At 58.6% G+C, this 21,490-nt stretch overlaps 2 protein-coding genes across 5 annotated transcripts; one reads left to right on the forward strand and one right to left on the reverse strand.

Annotated features, from left to right (window-relative positions):
* The first annotated feature begins 174 nt into the window (after positions 1-174).
* On the forward strand, positions 175-15,974 carry NCAPH2 (non-SMC condensin II complex subunit H2). 2 transcript variants are annotated; one of them, XM_055374453.2, is made up of 20 exons: positions 175-632; positions 8,365-8,466; positions 9,345-9,400; positions 9,495-9,579; positions 9,659-9,727; positions 9,891-9,970; positions 10,051-10,172; positions 10,543-10,626; positions 11,080-11,210; positions 12,165-12,236; positions 12,740-12,806; positions 12,938-13,045; positions 13,183-13,236; positions 13,378-13,448; positions 13,542-13,614; positions 13,700-13,768; positions 13,870-13,919; positions 14,020-14,121; positions 14,216-14,365; positions 14,434-15,974. In XM_055374453.2, the coding sequence occupies exons 1-20, from the start codon at positions 525-527 to the stop codon at positions 14,572-14,574; spliced, it is 1,794 nt and encodes a 597-aa protein (XP_055230428.1). In that variant the 5' UTR covers positions 175-524; the 3' UTR covers positions 14,575-15,974. The 2 variants fall into 2 exon arrangements, with proteins under 2 accessions (XP_055230428.1, XP_055230427.1); XM_055374452.2 differs by having other exon boundaries at positions 215-632; positions 13,697-13,768.
* Positions 14,765-21,241, reverse strand: LOC129529456 (thymidine phosphorylase). Of its 3 annotated transcripts, none has more exons than XM_063704590.1 (10): positions 21,110-21,241; positions 20,702-20,937; positions 20,342-20,544; positions 19,738-19,836; positions 18,788-18,917; positions 18,365-18,483; positions 17,776-17,938; positions 17,442-17,672; positions 16,944-17,337; positions 14,765-15,621 (listed from the first exon to the last, which is right to left on the reverse strand). In XM_063704590.1, exons 2-10 carry the CDS (start codon positions 20,913-20,915, stop codon positions 14,808-14,810), a joined length of 2,367 nt encoding a protein of 788 aa, XP_063560660.1. In that variant the 5' UTR covers positions 20,916-20,937; positions 21,110-21,241; the 3' UTR covers positions 14,765-14,807. The 3 variants fall into 3 exon arrangements, with proteins under 3 accessions (XP_063560660.1, XP_055230426.1, XP_055230425.1); XM_055374451.2 differs by lacking the exon at positions 14,765-15,621 and having other exon boundaries at positions 16,948-17,114; positions 17,197-17,337; XM_055374450.2 differs by lacking the exon at positions 14,765-15,621 and having other exon boundaries at positions 16,948-17,114; positions 17,197-17,337; positions 20,702-20,925; positions 21,110-21,236.
* Between the last annotated feature and the right edge of the window lie 249 nt (positions 21,242-21,490).

Below are 21,490 nucleotides of genomic sequence, written 5' to 3' on the forward strand. Positions count from 1 at the left end.
CCCCAGGCCCCGCCTCCTCACCGCCCCGCCCGTCCAACCCGCGGCAGCCCCAGGCCCCGCCTCCTCACCGCCCCGCCTCCTCCGCCCGCCCGCCCGCGGCAGCCCCAGGCCCCGCCTCCTCACCGCCCCGCCCGCCCAACCCGCGGCAGCCCCAAGCCCCGCCTCCTCGGCCTGCCCGCCCGCGGCCGCTCCAGGCCCCGCCCCACCCCGCCCCGCCGACCCACGGCGGCCCCAAAAGCCCTCACGTCCAAACTGGTGGCAGCCCAAAGCTCCGCCCACCCCCCCCCCCCGGAGGCTTCGACCCCGCCCCGCGACTCTTCCGGTGAGCTCCCGCTGCGCGGCGCGGGGGGTTCGCCTCTCTGGCTTTGGCCCACGTTACGTCATAGACATGCGCGCGACGCCGCGCCTACGCATTTTCCTGGGCGGGAACAGCAAAATGGCGCCAGAACTAGTGGCGGGCTGAGGAAGCCGTACCCCTCGGAAGGCAGCCCTGCAGTCCCTTTGCCGCCCGTTCCCTCCCGGACATGGAGGACGTGGAGGCGCGCTTCGCCCACCTCTTGCAGCCCATCCGCGACCTCACCAAGAACTGGGAGGTGGACGTGGCGGCCCAGCTGGGCGAGTATCTGGAGGAGGTGAGGGCGGCGGGGGAGTGACGCGGGGTGGGCCGGCGGGCGGGGCTGCGGGGCGGGGGCTCCGGGCCCGGGGCTGTGGGCACCCCACCGCCTCCACGCCTATGGCCATCTGGCGCTCTGGCCGCGCTGGTCCTCGGGCTCCCTTCTTTTCAAACTCCATCTCTGCCTCCCCAAATCATCCTTTGTTGGATTAGCGTGGACCTGTCATTGCAGGTTTCTACCCGTCAGCGAGCCGTGAATGATTGAGTGGGTGGTGACCAGCCGTTTCTCTAACGTAGTGGAATAGACTAGAAAGCATTATTGCTTTTGTTGCAGTTATTGCGAGCATGCTTGTGTGTTTGAGAGGTCTGGATCACGATGTCAGAGGAATTTTTTATCTTGGATTTTCAAACCAATTTCAAGCTATTGCCATGCTCTATCCTGTTAGCGATTAGTGTTTCTTCCATGTTTGACAGCCCTGTCTAGACCTCTGTTAAGCTGTCTGCTCCGTATTTGCGCTTCATTTTTACTCCTCAGCCCAGCTCAGTCTGGCGTCCACGACACTTAAATGTTTCTTGTCTTGATCAGCAGTGATCTCCATTCTACCAAATCCAAGGGACATACTCAAGTCAGCATTTGTTGGACTGGCCACTCCTTTCTTTTTGAAACATGGTGGTAGGATTTTTTTTTTCCCTATTTCATTGCCTGATTTTTCTTTTCTATCCAGTCTTTAAGTGTTGAGTTCCTCAGGATGGGGCCTGGGTCATCTTCTGATGCATTTCCCCTAAACAGTGTCATTTATTTCTATGATTTTAAATATTGCCTGTATTAGGACAACTACCAGATCTGCAGCTCCATCCCAGATCTTTCCTCCAAATCTACTTTACATATCCAGCTGCTCTCTTGACATCTACTGGGTGTCACGTAAACATCTCATTTAACATATTTAAAGTGGAACTCTTCATTTTTCTGCTTAAACCCCAGCCTTTCCCATCTCGGAAAATGACACTGCTGTTCAACCAAAGGCAAAAGCTAAATGTGGCTATAGTGAAGCCCCATGCTTAACACCCAGTTCATCCATGAATTCCATCAGTTATACCACCAGAATATCATTTGAATTCATCTGTTGTCCATTTTATTTGGTCTAGGCCACCATTGTCTCTGGCCTGGATTTGTGTAAAACCTTCCTATTTGGGTTCCCTTATCCGTGTTTTTGTCCCGTCCAATTCGTGCTCCAACCAGCAGCAAGTGTGACTCTTAAAAATTAAAATCTGGCCACAGCACTGTTTTCTGCCTAAAACCAACCCCTCAGTGGCTTTCCATTATGCTCAGAATAAAACCCAAATTTCCTCCTCTGAACCTGGCTCTGCTCCCCATTTTAGCCTCATTTTGGGCTGTTTTGTATCTTGTTCTTTTGAACCAGTCAACCTATGGCCCCCCCCCCAAGCTTTTTCTTGGTAGAAGGTCTTCATGCTTTCTGCCCCCACTTGAGAATGTTCTTTTTTGTTTTTATTTATTTATTTATATATTTTGAGACGGAGTCTCGCTCTGAGACTGAAGTGCAGTGGCGCGATCTCAGCTCACTGCAAGCTCCGCCTCCCGGGTTCACATCATTCTGCCTCAGCCTCTGCAGTAGCTGGGACTACAGGCGCCCGCCTCCACGCCCAGCTAATTTTTTTGTATTTTTAGTAGAGACAGGGTTTCGCCGTGTTAGCCAGGATGGTCTCGATCTCCTGACCTCATGATCCGCCTGCCTCGGCCTCCCAAAGTGCTGGGATTACAGGCGTGAGCCACCGCGCCCGGCCTCTTTTTTGTTTTTAAATAAAGAGGGACTTCATATGGCAAGGAAAAGGAGAAAAAAAAAATCAGAGAGGAGGATCTTACTGTGTTGCCCAGGCTGGTCTCATACTGCTGTGCTGAAGCAGTCCTCCTGCCTCAGCTTCTCAGGTAGCTGCGACTATAGCTGTGCACCACCATACCTGGCTGGGAATATTCTTTCAATGACTGAGTCTGTTTTCTTTTCTTTTTTTGAGATGGAGTCTTGCTCTGTTGCCCGGGCTGGAGTACAATGGCAGAATCTTGGCTCACTGCAACCTCCGCCTCCCGGGTTCAAGCAATTCTCCTGCTTCAGCCTCCTGAGTAGCTGGGATTACAGGCATGCACCACCACGTCCAGTTAATTTTTGTATTTTTAGTAGAGATGGGTTTCGCCACATTGGCCAGGCTGGTCTCAAACTCCTGACCTCAGGTGATCCAGCCAGCTCTGCCTCTTTCCAAAGTGCTGGGATTACAGACGTGAGCCACCATGCCTGGCTGACTGAGTCCTTTTCATTCTTAAGGTCTTAGTGTAAATGTCAGCTGACCACCCTATCTGAAATAGTCCTCTCCATCTCAGCACCTTATATACTTTAGAATGTTTATCATAAGCCATTTAAAAAAATTTTTTTTTTTTTTTTGAGATGGAGTCTTACTCTGTCGCCCAGGCTGGAGTGCAGTGGCACGATCTCAGCTCACTGCAAGCTCTGCCTTCTGGGTTCACGCCATTTTCCTGCCTCAGCCTCCTGAGTAGCTGGGACTACAGGCACCTGCCACCACACCCGGCTAATTTTTTGTATTTTTAGTAGAGACGGGGTTTCACCGTGTTAGCCAGGATGGTCTCGATCTCCTGACCTGGTGATCCGCCCGTGTCGGTGTCCCAAAGTGCTGGGATTACAGGCATGAGCTACCGCGCCCGGCCAAAAAAATTTTTATTTATTTATATGTTTATTTTTTTGAGATGGAGTCTCACTCTGTCACCCAGGCTGGAGTGCAGTGGTGCAATCTCGGCTCACTGCAAGCTCCACCTCCTGGGTTCACACCATTCTCCTGCCTCAGCCTCCCGAGTAGCTGGGACTACTGGCGCCTGCCACCACGCCCGGCTAATTTTTTGTATTTTTTTAGTAGAGACGGGGTTTCACCGTGTTAGCCAGGATGGTCTCGATCTCCTGACCTCATGATCCACCCGCCTCGGCCTCCCAAAGTGCTGGGATTACAGGCATGAGCCACCGCGTCCGGTCCTGCCTCAGCCTCTTGAGTAGCCAGGATTACGGGCACCTGCCACCACGCCCGGCTAATATTTTTTTTTTTTGAGACAGAGTCTTGCTCTGTGGCCCAAGTTGGAGTGCAGCAGCACAATCTCGGCTCACTGCAAGCTCCGTCTCCTGGGTTTACGCCATTCTCCTACTTCAGCCTCCTCAGTAGCTGGGATTACAGGCGCCCGCCACCACGCCTGGCTGATTTTTTTGTATTTTTTAGTAGAGACAAGGTTTCACCGTGTTAGCCAGGATGGTCTTGATCTCCTGACCTCGTGATCCACCCGCCTCGGCCTCCCAAAATGCTGGGATTACAGGTGTGAGCCACCGTGCCTGGCCCCAGCTAATTTTTGTATTTTTTAGTAGAGATGGGGTTTCACCATGTTGGCCAGGCTGGTCTCGAACTCCTGACCTCGTGATCTGCCTACCTCATCCTTTGAAAGTGCTGGGATTGCAGGTGTGAGCCACTGCGCCTGGCCACAAGCCATTCTTCAACTCATTTAACCTGTTTGTGGCCTGTCTCCACCCTAGAATGTGAATTCTGCCAGGGCAGGGACCATACTTATGTCCTCTTTTGTCTGCTTAGTAGAGTGCCTGGCACATAGGTGTGGACGTTAAAGTGTTTGTTAAATGCACATGTGATCTGATGACCAAACTTCTCTGCTCTCATGCATAGTTGGCTGAGAAAATACAGGGAACTGTGCTGGGCAGAGCTCCTGTGGATTCAGGTTTTCACATCAAGCAGGGTCCATGGGGACACCTGTTCACTTGGTAAATCTCCTTCCTGGCTTGGTCAGCTCCCTTCCTGCTTTCTTATGTCTGCTCTTCCAAACCTCAGCTGCTTGAAGTCCTGATTTCCTGGTTTCTAGTATTATCTTTTTCCTTCTGTCATTTTCCACACACTACCATGATGTTCTTTTTCTTTTTTTTGTCCTTTGTTTTTGTTTTTTTGTTTTTTTTTTTAGATAGGTTCTTGCCCTGTTGCCCAGGCTAGAGTGCAGTGGTACAATCATGGCTCACTGCAGCCTCGACCTCCCAGGCTCAAGTGATCCTCCCATCTCCCAAGTAGCTGGGACTGCAGGCATGTGCCACCGCACCTGGCTAATTTTTTGTATTTTTGGTAGAGATGGGGTGTCACTGTGTTGCCCAGGCTGTTCTCAAACTCCCAAGCTCAAGCAATCCACCTGCCTTGGCCTCCCAGAGTGCTGGGATTATAGGTGTGAGCCATTGCACTGGCCAGAATGTTCTTCTAATACTGTCATGATCCTACTCTCTTTTATCCATTTATGTATTCATTGTTGTTAGTTGTGAATTGTGTGCCAAGAACCATGTTAAACTTTGAAAAAATAGTGCCAAGCAAAGCAAATGATAATCCCCACTATGGTAGGACTTCCACTGTCATGGGAAGACGGGTCCAAGAGAGTAACCGCATGGAGGTGTAATAAATATGCATTTGGTGTTTACTTGTGTTGAGCACCTGTTTTATGTGCTTTACACATATGAATGCAGAGTCCTCACAAAAACTCTGTTAGTAGAGGCGTTAAGAGATGTACTCTGAATGATAGTGGTTCGTGGCAGATCAGAATCCAGCCTCCACCCCTGCGTGTGACTTTGTGTAGTCAGAAACTGATGGCCAGGCGAGGTGGCTCACGCCTGTGATCCCAGCACTTTGGGGGGCCGAGGTGGCTCACGCCTGTGATCCCAGCACTTTGGGGGGCCGAGGTGGCTCACGCCTGTAATCCTAGCACTTTGGGAGGCCGAGGCAGGCGGATCATTTGAGGTCAGGAGTTTGAGACGAGTCTGACCAACATGGTGAAAACCTGTCTCTACTAAAAGTACAAAAAAAATTAGCCAGGTATGGTGGTGCATGCCTGTAGTCCCAGTTACTTGGGAGGCTGAGGCAGGAAAATCACTTGAACCTGGGAGGCAGGGGTTGCAGTGAGCCGAGATTGCGCCACTGCACTCCAGCCTGGACAACAGAGCGAGAGACTGTCTCAAAAACAAAAACCAAAACCAACCAACCAACCAAAAAAATCACCAGAAACTTATGAAGGATTTGAAAGAAAATGTATGGTCCTGTGGAGAGTTTGGGGGACTTAGTTTGTTTGGGATGAAAGCAGTTACTTATTTATGGTGAGCTAAAGAATGTTTAGCTCCAGGTGGAGGAAACCTGGTGTTGGAAGGATTGGAGTTTTTACAAAAATTAGCCGGGCGCCTATAATCCCAGCTACTCAGGAAGCTTAGGCAGGGAGAATTACTTGAACCCAGGAGGCGGAGGTTGCAGTGAGCTGAGATTGCGCCACTGCATTCCAGCTTGGGCGACAGAGTGAGACTCCGTCTCAAACAAAACAAAACAAAACAAAACAAAACGGAAGGTTCTGAGTTGGGAGCATAGAGCAGAGGAGGGCAGGCAGCTGGAGAAGGAGGCTGGCCAGCATGGAGGCCTCCCTCTGGCTCTGTTTAGGATTTTGGGTTTTTCCTGCCACTGTTAGGAAAAACCCAAAATCCTAAACAGAGGCACTGAGCAGAGCGTGGAGAGTGGACGGGAGGGGAGCGAAGGGCAGGAGGAGCCCTGTCAGTGCAGAGGCGAAGGGGGAGGTGGTGGGGCCAGAATGGGGCTGACTGTGGAGAGGAACCCCTGGGTTTCTGGGCAGGTGGGTTGGGGGCTATTTGGAGTTCAGTGTGGATGCATTCAGTATGAATCTTGGTGAAGACATCCAAGTGATGTTTGAAGAAGGCAGCTGAACATGTGGGTTTGGGCTCAGATGGCAGGTCCAACCTGGGGAGGTGAGAAGACAAGTGAAGTCCAGTGGTGTCTTGGGAGCGGGCAAGCCAGCCAGGCTGAGGGTCACTGGAGAGAAGGGCCACCTCTGCAGCTCGGCTTCCAGGCTGCCATCTCCTCCATGTTCCCTTCTTTCTGGCCTAGCTCTTCAGGTCCTGAACACCCCCGAGGTTCTCACACTCCGTAGACGACCATGCTGCTGTTTCCTCTCCCTTCCTCCCAGATCGGACAAACACCCTTTATCCTTCAAGAGCTAATGGAAGTGACTCCCCTTAGGGATGGCTTCCCAGCCTCTCCCCCTCCTTCGTGCTACCATGGTGCCTGAAATCTTGCCTCTCCCCGGCACGCGCCATGCTTTGGCCATGTTTAGATCATGCTCATTTTCCTGAAGAGATGTGTCCAGTCTCTGCTAGCTGCCTTCACGTTCCCTTCATCTGTCTGGTGAGCCTCTGCATTTTTCAGGCTTAACTTTGACATTATCTATGCATGTGTTCATCAAATATTTACTGGACACCAGTGTCAGGCACTGAACAGAAGGCTGGAATTACACTAATGCTGCTCACACAGTTCACTAAGGGACACGATCACACTAACAGAGCGGCACAGAGGCCCCAGGAATGGAGGGGCTCTGAAAAAGAGTTTGCGTGGGGACAGCTGGGGGTCGGTGTTCCAGGCAGATGGAAATGCAAAATTGAAGAGCTGGAAAGACACCTAGGGGCTTCAAAGTGTCGTTTGTGGCTGGGCACGGTGGTGCATGCCTGTGATCCCAGTGCTTTGGGAGGCTGAGGCAGGAGGATCACTGGAGGCCAGGAGTTTGAGACCAACCTGGGCAACATAGAGAAACCCTGTCTCTACAAAAACATTTTTTTTTGAGACGGAGTCTCGCTCTGTTGCCCAGGCTGGAGTGCAGTGGCGCGATCTCGGCTCACTGCAAGCTCCGCCTCCCGGGTTCACGCCATTCTCCTGCCTCAGCCTCCCGAGTAGCTGGGACTACAGGCGCCCACCACCACACCCGGCTAATTTTTTGTATTTTTAGTAGAGACGAGGTTTCACCGTGTTAGCCAGGATGGTCTCGATCTCCTGACCTCATGATCTGCCCGCCTCGGCCTCCCAAACTGCTGGGATTACAGGTGTGAGCCACCGCGCCCAGCCTTTTTTTTTTTTTTTTTTAAAGTGTCATTTGCTGAGAAGGAATACAGGAGATGAGCCAGCGTTGGGGAAGATGTTGGGTTAAGTATGGAAGTAAAGTGTTTGGGGACATTTGAATGTACTCTGTGGACAGCTATGAATGCAGCCCCAGAGCTAAGGAGAGAGAGCTGGTCGGGATGGGTTTGGGGCTCATTGGCTTATGGTTGGCAGCTTGGGCATGGGATGAAGGAATGTGCATGGCGGGGGGTGGAGCGCCTGGCGCACTGACGTTTAAGGGGTGACAGAGGAGCTGGGGCTCCGGGAGGCTGAGGGGGGCAGAGGAAGGATGACGACTCACCCGTAACTGTTTCCTGAGTTCTCTGCTCAGAGGATGGAGACCTCAGAATTTTATCTGTGCCTTTCCTACCCCTGAGGTTCCCTTTTCTTCTCTGTGTCAGGGGTCTTCCTGCTGGAGTCTGTCAGCCTCCGGCGCCTTGTGGAGGGAGCCGCTGTGCTGCCCTGGTTGTTTGTAGACAGTGTGCCCTGGGGGCCTTCCACTTCCAAAACAAGTTTTTGTTATAGGAAGTAGGGGGAGACACAGAGACCTGTCTCTGCCCTGAAATACCAGGGACAACCGGTGAGCCCACAGCAGAGCTAGAGCTGCCCGTCTCGGGAGGTGCTGGGCAGAGACCAAAGGTGGGTGGGGCTGCCCTGGAAGAAGCGAGTGCAGACTGGGCCTTGGATTCCCCCTGCCTTTGTGTTGTTTCTTGCAGCTGGATCAGATCTGCATTTCTTTTGACGAAGGCAAGACCACAATGAACTTCATCGAGGCAGCGTTGTTGATCCAGGGCTCTGCCTGCGTCTACAGTAAGAAGGTGGGCCCTGCTTGACGCTGGTCTTGGCATTTTGGTGGCCAGTGGGACCGCAGTCGGCTCTCCTTCTGGGGCAGGCACAGTGGTCGTCCCGTCTGTGACCTACCTCCCTCTCTCCTCAGGTCTCAGCCAATTCCTCAGCACCTTCCAACACCAAGAACAATTTTTAATTTAAAATCGCACAGCCAGGCAGGGAGGGTCTTGTGTGCTGTTGGGCTCTGTTGTCTTGGGGGAATGACACCTGCTGTGTGCACTTGGACACAGCCCAGGGTGCCACATGCACCCACCTTCCCCTTCCCCGTCCCCTACTTGTGGGTGCTTCATTGTCAGCACCTAGAAAGTCCACAACCACCACCCTCACGGTGGGGCCTCTGTTCTGTGGAGGAGAAGGACAGGAAGTGAGTGAAGGGCTCTGTCCTGAAGGCCCCGTGGCAGCAGGAGCTGGGACAGGGCAGGGCCAGGACAGGAGGAGGGGCTGGGGTGATGCTGGCGGGAGCACATGGGCGGAGGAGCAGCAGGGCTGCAGGCCATCGGCAGAGTGGGTGCCAAGCACGAGGGGCCTCGCCACCAAGGGCCGTGTGATGAGGCACACTGCGGGTACCACAGTGCTGTCAAGGTCACACGTTGAGAAGGCCACACTCGCGGCTGCGTGGACCGTGGCGGGCAGAGGAGAGATGTGGGTGGCCTCAGCTGGTAAAGTAATTCTCATGAGATTCCTGGTTTTATTTGAGAGTTATTTTTGGAACCAAAATTGGTGGTTTCTTGTACTGGAGGTTTGGTGGTGGTGGCCAGGCCTCGTGGGGGCACCGATGGATAGCTGGGAAGGCCTTGGGGGTGGGCCCCTCCTTTCTGGGTCCTCACTGCCTGCATCTGGTCACCAGGTGGAATACCTCTACTCACTCGTCTACCAGGCCCTTGATTTCATCTCTGGAAAGAGGTGAGTTCTGCAGCCACTCACTGTGCTGCCCTGCGTGTGGCCAGGGAGGCCCCTGCAGCTCCTGGGATGCCCATGGGATGTGCTTCTCTCTCAGGCGGGCCAAGCAGCTCTCTTCGGTGCAGGAGGACAGGGCCAATGGGGTTGCCAGCTCTGGGGTCCCCCAGGAGGCAGAGAATGAGGTGAGTTTCTTGGGCATGTGGCCCCCGCCCACTGTGTGTTTGCCTGGGCTCCGCCCCCACGAGCTCTGTCTCCCTCCAGTTCCTGTCGCTGGATGACTTCCCTGACTCCCGGACTAATGTGGATCTCAAGAATGATCAGGCGCCCAATGTGAGTCCTGGCCTGGCCCCTCTTAGGCTGGGGTGAGGTCGGCACTTTCCCTGGGGCTGTGTTGAGCTGATGGGGTGTGGGAAGGTGTCATTGCCCCATGTGGGTTCTGTTCTCCACTGGAGTGGAAGGATGCCTGGCTCACCCACCCTTGGCCTCCATGCAGGAGGTCCTCATCATCCCCCTCCTGCCCATGGCCCTGGTGGCCCCTGATGAAATGGAGAAGAACAACAATCCCCTGTACAGGTAGGGATCTGAGCCCAGCGACGGGGAGGGAGGCCTGCCTGGGAAGGGTCTCTACAGCAGGCGTGTTTTCGCCAGCACAGCCGTCAGGGTGAGGTCCTGGCCAGCCGGAAGGATTTCAGGATGAACACGTGCGTTCCCCACCCCAGAGGGGCCTTCATGTTGGAGCCAGAGGGCATGTCCCCCATGCCAGGGACCCAGAAGGGTGAGGGCTTGGATGCGGGGGGCTTGGTGGGATGGAAGGGAGGGTCTTCTGGTTGGACTCTTGTGGGGTGCCCTGTGCTTGCCACCTCTGGTCTTGGGAGCTCCCTGTCTCTGGGTGCCTACTCCAGTCTAGACAGGTTGGCTGGTGCTCATCCCACCCATCTGCTGTGCCTTGATTACAAGTTAACATGGTCTCAGTGCCAGAGACCTGGTGCCTGGCTCAGGGCCCTGCTGTCTCCCCCCAGCGTAAGGCCTGGAGTCTGCTGGGCTCTGCCCTCCTGCTGGCCCCTTGGAGAGGCTTGTTGAACACTGGGCAGGGACCATCTTGGAGAGGGGCTGGGCTGACCTTGTCTGATCCCTGTCTCTCCCAGACGCCGGGAGGACTGAGGAGCAGCCAATGGAAGTTTCCGTGTGCAGGAGCCCTGTCCCAGCACTCGGCTTCTCCCAGGAGCCAGGTGAGAAGAGAGCTCCCCGGTGGGACTGGCAGGGCAGCCAAAGAGGGGACCAGGGAGGCAGCACCCAGTGGACAGGGCTCCAAGGGGCTGCTCTCAGCTGCCAGCCTCATGCCTCTTCTGTGGCCCATGGGAGTGAGGCCTCGCCCCGGGGAAGCAGCCACAGCCCCCGGCCTTTCCTGAGCCTCAGCCCGTCTTGGTTCACTGACTGCCCTCCTGGGTCTCCTCTCTGGGCAGATGTGGATGGCTGCATTTAAAGAGGAACATTTGCTAAGAAATAAAATGAACCAAGCAGAGCACAGAGCACAGGAGCACGACGAGGATGGTGCAAGGCACCCGCCAAATCCTCTGGGCTCCGTGACTAAAACTGAGGGAGGAAGTAGCCATCAGGGTCCCTTTGGTGCCGTCTGGTCTCGGCACTCCTTGGAGCTGATCAGTCTCTTGCTCCCTGCCTAGGCCCCTCTCCAGAAGGCCCGATGCCCCTGGGCGGGGGCGAGGACGAGGATGCAGAGGAGGCAGTAGAGCTTCCTGAGGTGTCGGCCCCCAAGGCCGCTCTGGAACCCAAGGAGTCCAGGAGCCCGCAGCAGGTGGGACCCACATGGAGGCCTGCAGAGCCTGAGCTGTGAACTGGCAACCCTGGCTCTGGGGCCGAGTCACCTTGCACAAGGAGGACAGTGGTATGGCCTTGGCCCCAGACCATTGGTCTGGGGCAGAAGCCCACCCGTCTTGCAGCCCATCCTGCAACCAGCCCTTTTGAAGAGCAGCTTCTGTGTTCCTCCCCTCTCTGAGCAGAACTGATGCTCCTCAGAGTAGTGGGCTGGCGTCCAAGGGTTTGAGCCCTGTCGAGCTCACAGCAACCTGGGTTGGCCGCTGGTTGCCAAGGCGCCTCTCTGCAGTCGGGCTGGTAGGAGGGGGTGTCTGGGGGCCATTGCTGCCTCCCTCAACCCCCAGGGTCAACTGTACCTAGCCTAGAGCCAAGAAATCCTTCCTTTTTATTCATTAAAACAAAATCAACCTGATGCATACAGAGGAAATGTTAACGTTTCTTCACTCTAGTTGGTAGATGACATGGATATTTGTCATATTCTATTCATTTTTCCTAGTTTTGAAGAAGAGTACCCCGTGACCACTGTTTGTGTTTTTTGTTTGTTTGTTTTTTGAGATGGAGTTTTGCTCTGTCCCCCAGGCTGGAGTGCAGTGGCGCGATCTTGGCTCACTGCAAGCTCCGCCTCCTGGGTTCACACCATTCTCCTGCCGCAGCCTCCCGAGTAGCTGGGACTACAGGCGCCCGCCACCACGCCTGGCTAATTTTTTGTATTTTTAGTAGAGACGAGGTTTCACCATGTTGGCCAGGATGGTCTCAAACTCTTGACCTCGGGTGATCTGCCCGCCTTGGCCTCCCAAAGTGCTGGGATTACAGGCATGAGCCACCATGCCCGGCCCTTGTAGGGTTCTTGATGTTAACCCAGGGTGGAGTTCCTGGGGTACCCAGAGCCTTGAGGGGAGAAAGAGAAGTGGGGACCCTGTGACTGTCTTTGCAGAGTGCTGCCCTGCCCAGGAGGTACATGCTGCGGGAGCGAGAGGGGGCCCCAGAGCCTGCATCCTGCGTGAAGGTAGGAGTGTTGGGGCCCTGACCCCCGGCAGGGAGGGATGGGCGGATTCGAGGACTGGCTGCCTGCCCATCATGCTCTTGCTCCTGCTGGCCTGTGGTGTTCCCAGCCTGTGGCCCTTTGCACTTGCTCTCTTAAAAACCCCCTCATGCGACTCTGGGCTCCTACCCTCCCTCTAGTGTTCCCCTCTGTGATCCAGGATTTGAGTGTGGTCGGCTCTGCCCCAGGCTGTCACTGCACTTGTTGCCTGGGCTTTGGGAAGGCGGCTGTGCACCCCCTACTCCTTTGGGAGGGTGGCTGTGCACCCCCTACTCCTTTGGGAGGGTGGCTGTGAACCCCCTACTCCTTTGGGAGGGTGGCTGTGAACCCCCTACTCCTCCTTTGGGAGCGTGGCTGTGTACCCCCTACTCTTCCTTTGGGAGGGCGGCTGTGCATCCCCTACTCCTTTGGGAGGGACGGCTGTGCACCCCCTACTTCTCCAGCGCCTTCTTGTGCTCTCCGCCCAGGAGACTCCAGACCCCTGGCAGAGCCTGGACCCCTTTGACTCCCTGGAGTCTAAGCCCTTCAAGAAAGGTAATTGGGCGGAAGGTACCTCCACTCAGGTACCCCTGGCTGGGTTTCCTGGGGCATGAGGTAGGGGGGTGGGAGTGGGCTTTGCACCCTGATCCCCCAGCGGCTCTAAGACAGTCCCTGTTTGCCCCCAGGTAGGCCTTACTCTGTGCCCCCCTCTGTGGAGGAGGCTCTGGGACAGAAGCGCAAGAGGAAGGGTGCTGCCAAGCTGCAGGACTTCCACCAGTGGTACCTGGCTGCCTGTGAGTGGGTGTGGTGTGCACTCCGGACCCCTGGGAGCTGGGGGCTGGGCCAGGGCCAGTGGAGGAGGATCAGCACCCTTTTCCCAATGCTGTGGGCAGCTCTTGGCCTGGCTGGCGCTGAGCACGTTCTTTCACAGATGCAGACCATGCCGACAGCAGGAGGCTTCGGCGAAAGGGTCCGTCCTTTGCAGGTGAGGCTGAAGTCCTCGGGGAAGACAGTTTTACCCTCCTTCCCCTACCTCTACCCCCACCTGGTGTCACCCAAAGCCTTGGGTGGACTGGCACGGGGCCTGGGAAGGACGAGGGAGCCCTCACAAGGCCTTTGTCTGCAGACATGGAGGTCCTGTACTGGACACACGTGAAGGAGCAGTTGGAAACTCTCCGGAAGCTGCAGAGGAGGGAGGCAAGTCCCAGCTGGTCAGCTGTGTGATCTAGGACCCCGTGGTGGCCCTGATGGGAGGTGACAGTGCCCCTCACAGATGCTTTCTCTGGACAGGTGGCTGAGCAGTGGCTGCGGCCTGCAGAGGAGGACCACCTGGAGGATTCCCTGGAAGACCTGGGGGCAGCAGGTGGGTGCCTGCCAGGGGGTGGGGTGGGGCTTGGCACCTGCTGACTAGCTGCCTGCATGCTGTTCACTCGCCCACCTCCCAGCAGATGACTTTCTAGAGCCTGAGGAGTACGTGGAGCCCGAGGGAGCAGACCCCAGGGAAGCTGCTGACCTTGGTATGTGGGCAGCGGGCTAGGAGTGCTGAGGGGCCACTGGAGCTGGGGGCAGGGGAGAGCGTGGCCCCTCAGCTGCCCAGCTCACAGCTACCCCTTTCCAGACGCAGTGCCGATGTCCCTGAGCTACGAGGAGCTGGTTCGAAGGAATGTGGTAGGCCTGGATTAGAGGGGGACGGGGAGGGGAGGGGGACAGGTGAGAGGCGCCCAGGCCCCTGCTTGGGAGGCAGTAGCTCCTGCTGATCCTCCCCTAGGAGCTCTTCATTGCCACCTCCCAGAAGTTTGTCCAGGAGACAGAGCTGAGCCAGCGCATCAGGGACTGGGAGGACACAGTGCAGCCTCTGCTCCAGGAGCAGGTGAGGCGGGGCCACTGGGAACCAGAGCTGTGTGCTGCGGGTCTGTCCAGGGCCTTGCCTCTCTCCGCAGCCAACATGCCCCTCCCCCGTGCAGGAGCAGCATGTACCCTTTGACATCCACACCTATGGGGACCAGCTGGTCTCACGGTTCCCCCAGCTCAATGAGTGGTGTCCCTTTGCGGAGCTGGTGGCTGGCCAGCCGGCCTTCGAGGTGTGTCGTTCCATGCTGGCCTCCCTGCAGCTGGTGAGTAGCCTGGGATACGTGGGAGGGGGAGACGGTCCCCAGACCCTGCTGATGCGCCACCCCTGCAGGCCAATGACTACACAGTGGAGATCACCCAGCAGCCCGGGCTGGAGATGGCCGTGGACACCATGTCCCTGAGACTGCTTACGCACCAGCGAGCGCACAAGCGCTTCCAGACCTACGCTGCCCCCTCCATGGCCCAGCCCTGAGTGGGGAGCACCAAGGCAGGGGTGGGGGAATGTGTACTGAGGAGCCGTGCGTCTGCTCCTGGCTGGCCCGGCCTAATAAAGCAGTGTTGCCATCTCATCTTCCCCCTAAAAACCCTTTTATGTACACTTGCGTAGAGAAGAGGGCTGCCTGGCCTCCCTGGGCTGCTGGTACAGATCACACACACACAGATTAAACGCAGCCCGTTTAATGATGGGGCCCAGGCTGCAGCGGCTCAAGACAGGACACTGCGGAAAGCCGCCATGTGCCGCCGCACACTGTCTGAGATCTGCTCAGCCGATCTGCTCCGGCCGTAGTAATCCGTGAAGAGGCCGTCAGGGTTGAGCAGGTAGATGGCAATGGAGTGGTCCACGATGTAGTCCTGGTCCTCATCCTTGGGGCCGGCATTGTAGTACACGCGGTAACTGTGACTAGCCTGGGCAACCTGTTCGGTGGAGCCGGTCAGACCCAACAGTCTTGGGTGGAAGTCCTGGACGTAGCGGGCCATGGCTTCAACATCGTCCCGCTCGGGGTCCACAGTGATGAAGACAGGCTGCACTGGAGGCAAACCAGGCTCTGCTTCCAGCTGCCGCACCACCTGCACCAGCTTCTCCAGCTCGTCTGGGCAGATGTCAGGGCAGTGAGTGAAGCCAAAGTACATCAGCACCCACTGGCCCCGGAAGTCAGCCTTGCAGCGAGCCTGGCCTCTGTGATCCAGCAGGTGGAAGTCGCCCTGGCCCACAGCTGCCTGGCGCAGGGCTTCTGTTCGCTTTTGCTGCTGCAGCCTCTCCTTCTCAGCCCTCAGGGCCAGCCAGGCCCCGCCGAGTCCAGCCCCGAACAGGGCTGTGATCAGCAGCCGGGTTCGAAGCCCAGGGCCCTGGGGCTGGCCCTGCCCACCTGTCTCTGTAGGGCCCTGCCTTGACAAAAGCCAGGACCTCAGATGCAGGGCCTGGCCTCCCAGGGTCCCAGGGAGGACTGGAGGCTTGAGCTGAGAGAGCCTGTGCCAAGCCGTGGAGCTCCGAGTCAGCAGCAGCATGGATCTGATGCTCCTGGAAACAAGCACAGGCGTCAGGAGCCAGAAGGGAAGGCCCAGGACAGTGCCTGGGCTGCCCCTGCGACTCGAGACCAGCCACCCATCTGAAGGACCCAGCCAACGTTCAGGCTTAACAGGCATTTGCAGCTGCTCACCTGAGCTCAGAACTCCACCTCCACCAAACATCCACACCTGGGCAACCACACCTGTCACTCCTGTCCTCTACCTGGGATCACCAGCCTGTCACCACACCCTGCCCTGCACCTGCACCTCAGCAAGGTGAACCTCTTGCTGACTGAAAGCATTCCAAGTGCATGCCTTGCCTGAACTAACCACGTTATCTATTTGCAATAAACCCATTTCTTAAAAGGAGGTGGGTAACTCTCTGGCTTGCAATCCCCGAGAGCAACCGATTCCTCCAACACTTTCCTGTTACCTCGAGCCACTTCAACCAACCGCGGCCTTCCTCCACACTCCCAGCAGAAAACCTGCACAACTACCCCCGGAGCTCAGACTCTGCCCGCCGGCTGTGTTTAACCTCTCCTGGCAGAGACGCACGACACTTCTACCCGCCACAAAACCCCACCTTCCTCACATCCAGGCTTCCCAGCAGCTCCTCCGGGCTCACAGCCGACGCCCTGCCTTTGCGTTGGTGACCTTTGAGTCTTTCCCACGGGCCCCCCCAGAAGGTTTGCTAGGTGGAGGTCTCAGGACTCCCGGTCACTGCCCCCTCCTGCTGAGGGCACCCTCCCGAGGACTCACTGCACCCCCGCCCGGGCGGTTCTGGGTTTGTGCCCTCCCCACCAAGGCCAGCGCCCTCGTGGCCAGAAAGGTCCCAGGACCACTCGAAGCGCCGCGCGAGCGCGTTATAACTGTGCTTGGCCGCGAGAACACCGGTGCCTGCTGGGAGCCTCCCACGGGCGCCCCAGCCTCGCTCCGGCCTCCAGCGCGCCCTGGGGTGTGCCCCGCCAGCCCCGCGCAGTAGCCGGAGCTGGGAAACTACCCCGGAGTCCAGCGAGTCCCCAGGGCTACCTCCTCCCCTCCCAGCCCCGGCGTCCGCACCTCGCGGCGGGGCCGCGCGTCAGTGAACCAAGCCCGAGAGGAAGCGCCGACCTCCAGCTCCCTGCACTCTGCCCCGTCGGCTCAGGGAAAGCGGGCGCCGCACGCTCACAGGCAGGGCGCAGGCGTCCCCGGAGCTGCGCATGCGCAGACGGGCGCAGCCGCTGACAGGCTCTCAGCGCGTGCGCGGAAGGCGGAGCCCGCCGGGGGTCACGTGTTCGCCGAGACGGCCCCCGCCTCCGCAGCCCTGTATCCCTCCGTTCCCGCCCAAGCACTGACGAGGTTTCGCGGCAAAGGAGCTTTATTGATGCGGCGGCAGAACGAGCTCTGCGAAGGGCGAAGGGGCGGTGAATGGCGCACGGTCGGAGAGTACGAGCGCCTCCTGCAGGGCGCGGCTCTGCGGGCCGCTGAGCGCGGGGCCGTCCCGGTGCACGCGGAGCCAGGGGGTCCCTGCAGAGCGAGGGGCCGTTAGAGGCCGCGCGGCCGGAGCTGGGCGGGGATGCGGGGCCAGCAGGGCGGGGGCGGCGCTCACCACGGTGCAGCCTCTGACCCACGTCGATCAGCAGCTCTGCGCCCACCCCCAGGCGGAGCGGCTCCCCAGCGCGGCTGCGCCCGGCCCCGAGCTCGTGCAGCACCAGCGCCAGCGGCAGCGCCCGGACCAGCTCCACGGTGCCTGCGGGGAGAGGGGCTGAGAGGCGCGGGCTCGGGAAGGGGCGGGGCCTCGGGAAGGGAAGGGGATGGCGGAGGCGGAATGACGGGGATTCCCCCGACGCTCACCATCTGCGGGCGCCAGCAGCTCCTCCTGCTCCCGGGCGCGAGGCAGCAGCTGCCGGCGCTCTGCGGGACTTCCCGAGCACAGGGCTCGGGCCAGACCGGGATCCACGCCCTGCGCCGCCAGCATCCGCTCGAAGCGGCCAAGGGCCGAGCCGTCGTCCAGCGCCGCGGCCACCCGGGCAGCGCCCTGGGCCTGAGTCTCCGCGTGTCCGCTGAGCCAGAGCAGGGCGCCCCCTGCGGGCGGGGACGAGGCTTAGGCGCGGCCGGGTCGGGGCGGCCCCAGCGGGAAGCCCCCCCCCCACCGCCGCCTCCGCTCCCCTACACCCCGTCCCCTCACCGAGCGTGGTGACCAGGTCCCTTAAGTCTGGCGGGCCTGCGCCGTCCATGCAGAGCAGCGCCTCCTCCACCTCCAGGGCGTGGCCCACGCAGCGACCCAGGGGCTTGTCCATGGCGGTCAGCGCTGCCGCGACCCGAAGCCCTAGGCTGGCTCCCACGCCAACCTGCGGAGAGGAGGCTCAGCGTGGACCCCCCATGGCGGGGCCTCCTGCAGCCGGTTCTTTGTCGAACTCCAGCCCCTGCTGCACCCTGGGTTGCCAGCCCCCCAGGATGAAGTCAGGGAAGGATTGGGGTGGGGAACAGAAACGAGTGAAGTGCGACACCTCGCCGTGGGGCCAGGAGGAACTTGTACTTGGTCTGGGGGAGGAACGCCACAGAGGGCTTCCCCAGGTCCAGGCCGGGCCAGCCTTGACCTCTGAAGTCACAGCAGGTTGGGAAGCCGTGAAGGAGGGAGGGACTTCGGGCAGAAGAGGGTGGGACTGGGGTTAGGCAGGACTGCTGAGTGGAGGGAGGCAGTGGGGACGGAAGGGGTGAAGGGTAGCCTGGGCCCGCAGCAAGACGCTTGCCCAGGGAAAGGCCACACCGCTCACCAGCGTCTTTGCCAGCTCCCGGGCCTGCTCCTGGTTGGGGAAGACGGCGGCCCCTCCGAACTTAACGTCCACGACCAGAGCGGACAGCCCCTCCACGAGCTTCTTACTGAGAATGGAGGCTTTGGGGGAGGCAGAGGAGGTTGGAGACTATGGAGAACCTGGAGCTTCTTGGGAGAGTTCGGGGATGCCGACTTTGGGGTCAGGGGCCCTGAGCATTGAGGGTCAAGTCCCTTATTATGGGGGTGGCAGCACCTGGTGGGTTGAGTATCAGGCCACCCCACATGGTGGTGGTCAGGCATCTTGTGATGGGGGTAGGGGGGCACACGGTCAGGTGACGGGTAACTCCTAACGAGAGGCCCCTGACTTGAGTTTGGAGGTCAGGAGCCTGTAAAGATGCAGAAGCAGGCCATGGAGTCAGGTCACCTGTGATGAGTGGCAGGCTGTCCACGGTGGCTGTCACATCTCTGGCTGCATATAGGATTCCGTCTGCAGGAACCAGCTGCTCACTCTGACCCACGATACAGCAGCCCGCCTGGTCCAGCAGCACTTGCATCTGGTCAGACATCCCCTGTCCTCAGTGACTTATGGTAAATGACTTAGCAGCTTTTTTTTTTTTTTTTTTTTTTTTTTTTTTTTTTTTTTTTTTTTTTTTTTTCTGTGAAGAGTCTTCCTCTGTTGCCCAGGCTGGAGTGCAGTTGGCACAATTTCGGCTCATTGTGACCTCTGCCTCCTGGGCTTAAGTGATCCTCCCACCTCAGCTTCCCAGTAGCTGGGACTACAGGTGCGCACCACCACACGCGGCTTTTTTTTTCTTCTTTTTTTGTAGAGATCAAGTTTCACTATATTACCCAGGCTGATCTCCAGCTGGGCTCCTCTGCCTCCCAGAGTGCTGGGACAGGGTCTCACTCTGTTGCCCAGGCTGGAGTGCAGTGGCATCGTCCCGGCTCACTGCAGCCTAGACCTCCCAGGCTCAAGTGATCCTCCTGCCTCAGTCTCCTGAGTAGCTGGAACCACATGCGTGCACCACCACACGCAGTGAACTATTTTGTAGAGATGGGGTTTTGCCGTGTTTTCCAGGCTGGTTTTGAACTCCTGGGTTCAAGGGATCTGCCCTCTTCGGCCTCCCCAAGTGCTAGGACTACAGGTGTGAGCCACCGTGCCCCGCCAGCCATCTGTGATTTTGACCAACTTCCCGTTTTATGATCCTAATCAAAGTTCCACTGATGATTTTGGCCCAGGCCCAGTGACTCATGAGTAACCTTGACCAGTGTTCTCATTAGTGACCCTAATGATCCACCAGTGATCGTTTAGTGATTCTGGCCAGGATCTCCATCATCAACCTGGATCAATGACTGATCCGTGGCCCCGCGTACCTGCTCTGGGCTCTGGATGACATTGAATCCAGGAATAGACTCCAGCTTATCCAAGGTGCCTCCTGTGTGCCCCAGACCACGTCCGCTGATCATTGGCACCTGGTGGTCAGGGATGCTGAGTACCCTGCACAGTACCCCTCCCCCACCTCCGTGCATCCCTTCACCTTCCCTGGCTAGGAGTGCAGCTGGATTTAGAAAGTATTTAAGCAGCTATAGGGGTGCCCAGCTGGTGAGGGAATGGAAAGGAAGTTTTCTTGGTTGAGAAGTGTCAGTAGGGGAGGAGGTTGGTACCCGTCCCTGGGGAAACAAGGCTTGGGGCAGAGGGAGGGAAGTCCTTAGCTCCTCCCTTGGGGGAGCTGTCTGGGGACCCAAGGGGAAAGGGGTCTGAATTCCATCAGTGGATCTTTTTCCTGCTCCAAGGGGCCCCAAGCTCTGTGCTGGGGAACGGGGTGGGGAGAACTGTGCTGGGGAGCAGGGTGGGGAGAAGCCTGGGTAGGGTCTTGGAGGCTTTGGGCCAGGCTTGAGGTTGGGAGCTGCCTGTGGATGGACTGGTTGCTGCATGTGCGGTCATAGGCTCCCGTCTGGAAAGGAGGTGGTTTCTAACCTTGCAGCCACATGCCGCCAGGGCAGGTGCGAGGACCAGGCTGACCTTGTCACCCACACCCCCTGTGGAATGCTTGTCCACAAGCTGCTGGCGCCAGGCCTCTGGCCACTCCAGCTGCTGTCCCGACTGGGCCAGGGCCTGGGTCAGCACCGAGGTCTCCTCCAGATCCATGCCCCGAAGTCGGATGGCCATCAGCATGGCCCCTGGTATGTGGGGGTACGCGTGAGGGTGGCAGCCCACAGCGGTGGGGCACCCTGGGGCCGGTGCTGGTAGTGGGGCACCGTCGCACCCCCAGGGACCCAAAGCCTCTCGGGCTGACCTCCCAGTCGGGGTCAGGAACGCCCAACCCTCCCCACGCACCGATCTGTGCGCCCTGCGCGCTCCCATTCACCACAGCGGCCACGAAGCCCCTGATGTCCGCTTCGCTCAGGCGGCCTCCGTCTCGCTTCATGCGGATCAGCTCCGGGAGCTGCTTGGGCTCTGGCGAAGGGTCGGGAAGTCCCTGGCTCCCTTCCCCGGAGAAGTCACCAGGCGCGGGTGGGGCCCCGGTTCCCGGGGTCATCAAGGCTGCCATCGCTCCGGGCCTGCGGGGATGCCTGACACGTCCGGAGTCTGCGGCCTCCCGGCGTCGGTGTCTGAGCCACGTGCTCCTGTCCCGACCCCTTTCCCGTGTCTCTCCGGTGTCCGTCCCTCGGTCCCGTGTCTGTGTCGCCCTCGTCCGTGTCTGCCTCCCGCTTCCCCGCCTCGCGACTTGAGCCCCGCCCGTACCTGCTTAGGGCGGCTGCCCTCGCCCGCCTGCTCCGGATCCCAGCCCAGGTACCCGGCCTCGCCCGCGGGTCGGGACCGTAGGGCTCAGGGTTCGCGCACAGCGGTCCACTGCCGGCGGCGGGGCGGCGGCGCCCCAGGACAGCAGGCGGGTGGGGCCAACTGGAGGGCGGAGCTGGGCAGTCGCCGCCCCCGGGAAGCCTTGCACGCCGCGCCCCGGCCAATCCCCCGGTGCCCCCGGACACGCGGGACTTCCGGGCCGTCGGGGCCCGGGGCCGTCGGCGGGGGTGATCCCTGGCCGGTCCCGCCCGGCGTGGGTCTCGGGCGTCTGTGGCTCCCGAGAGTCCCCCTCCCGCCCTCGGTGGGGTCTCGACGTTCGGACGC

Source organism: Gorilla gorilla, chromosome 23 (genome assembly GCF_029281585.2).
Source record: "Gorilla gorilla gorilla isolate KB3781 chromosome 23, NHGRI_mGorGor1-v2.1_pri, whole genome shotgun sequence".
NCBI lineage: Eukaryota > Metazoa > Chordata > Mammalia > Primates > Hominidae > Gorilla > Gorilla gorilla.

Excerpts from the sequence above, each read along its gene's own strand:
- NCAPH2 (XM_055374452.2), top strand. The coding sequence starts at position 525 with ATGGAGGACGTGGAGGCGCGCTTCGCCCACCTCTTGCAGCCCATCCGC. Across the intron at positions 633-8,364 it reads TGGGCGAGTATCTGGAGGAG|CTGGATCAGATCTGCATTTC; the intron begins GTGAGGGCGGCG and ends TGTTTCTTGCAG. Across the intron at positions 12,807-12,937 it reads GTCTAAGCCCTTCAAGAAAG|GTAGGCCTTACTCTGTGCCC; the intron begins GTAATTGGGCGG and ends GTTTGCCCCCAG.
- LOC129529456 (XM_063704590.1), bottom strand. The coding sequence starts at position 20,915 with ATGGCAGCCTTGATGACCCCGGGAACCGGGGCCCCACCCGCGCCTGGT. Across the intron at positions 19,837-20,341 it reads TGGCGGCATGTGGCTGCAAG|GTGCCAATGATCAGCGGACG; the intron begins GTTAGAAACCAC and ends CCTGACCACCAG. Across the intron at positions 18,918-19,737 it reads TCATCCAGAGCCCAGAGCAG|ATGCAAGTGCTGCTGGACCA; the intron begins GTACGCGGGGCC and ends ATGTCTGACCAG.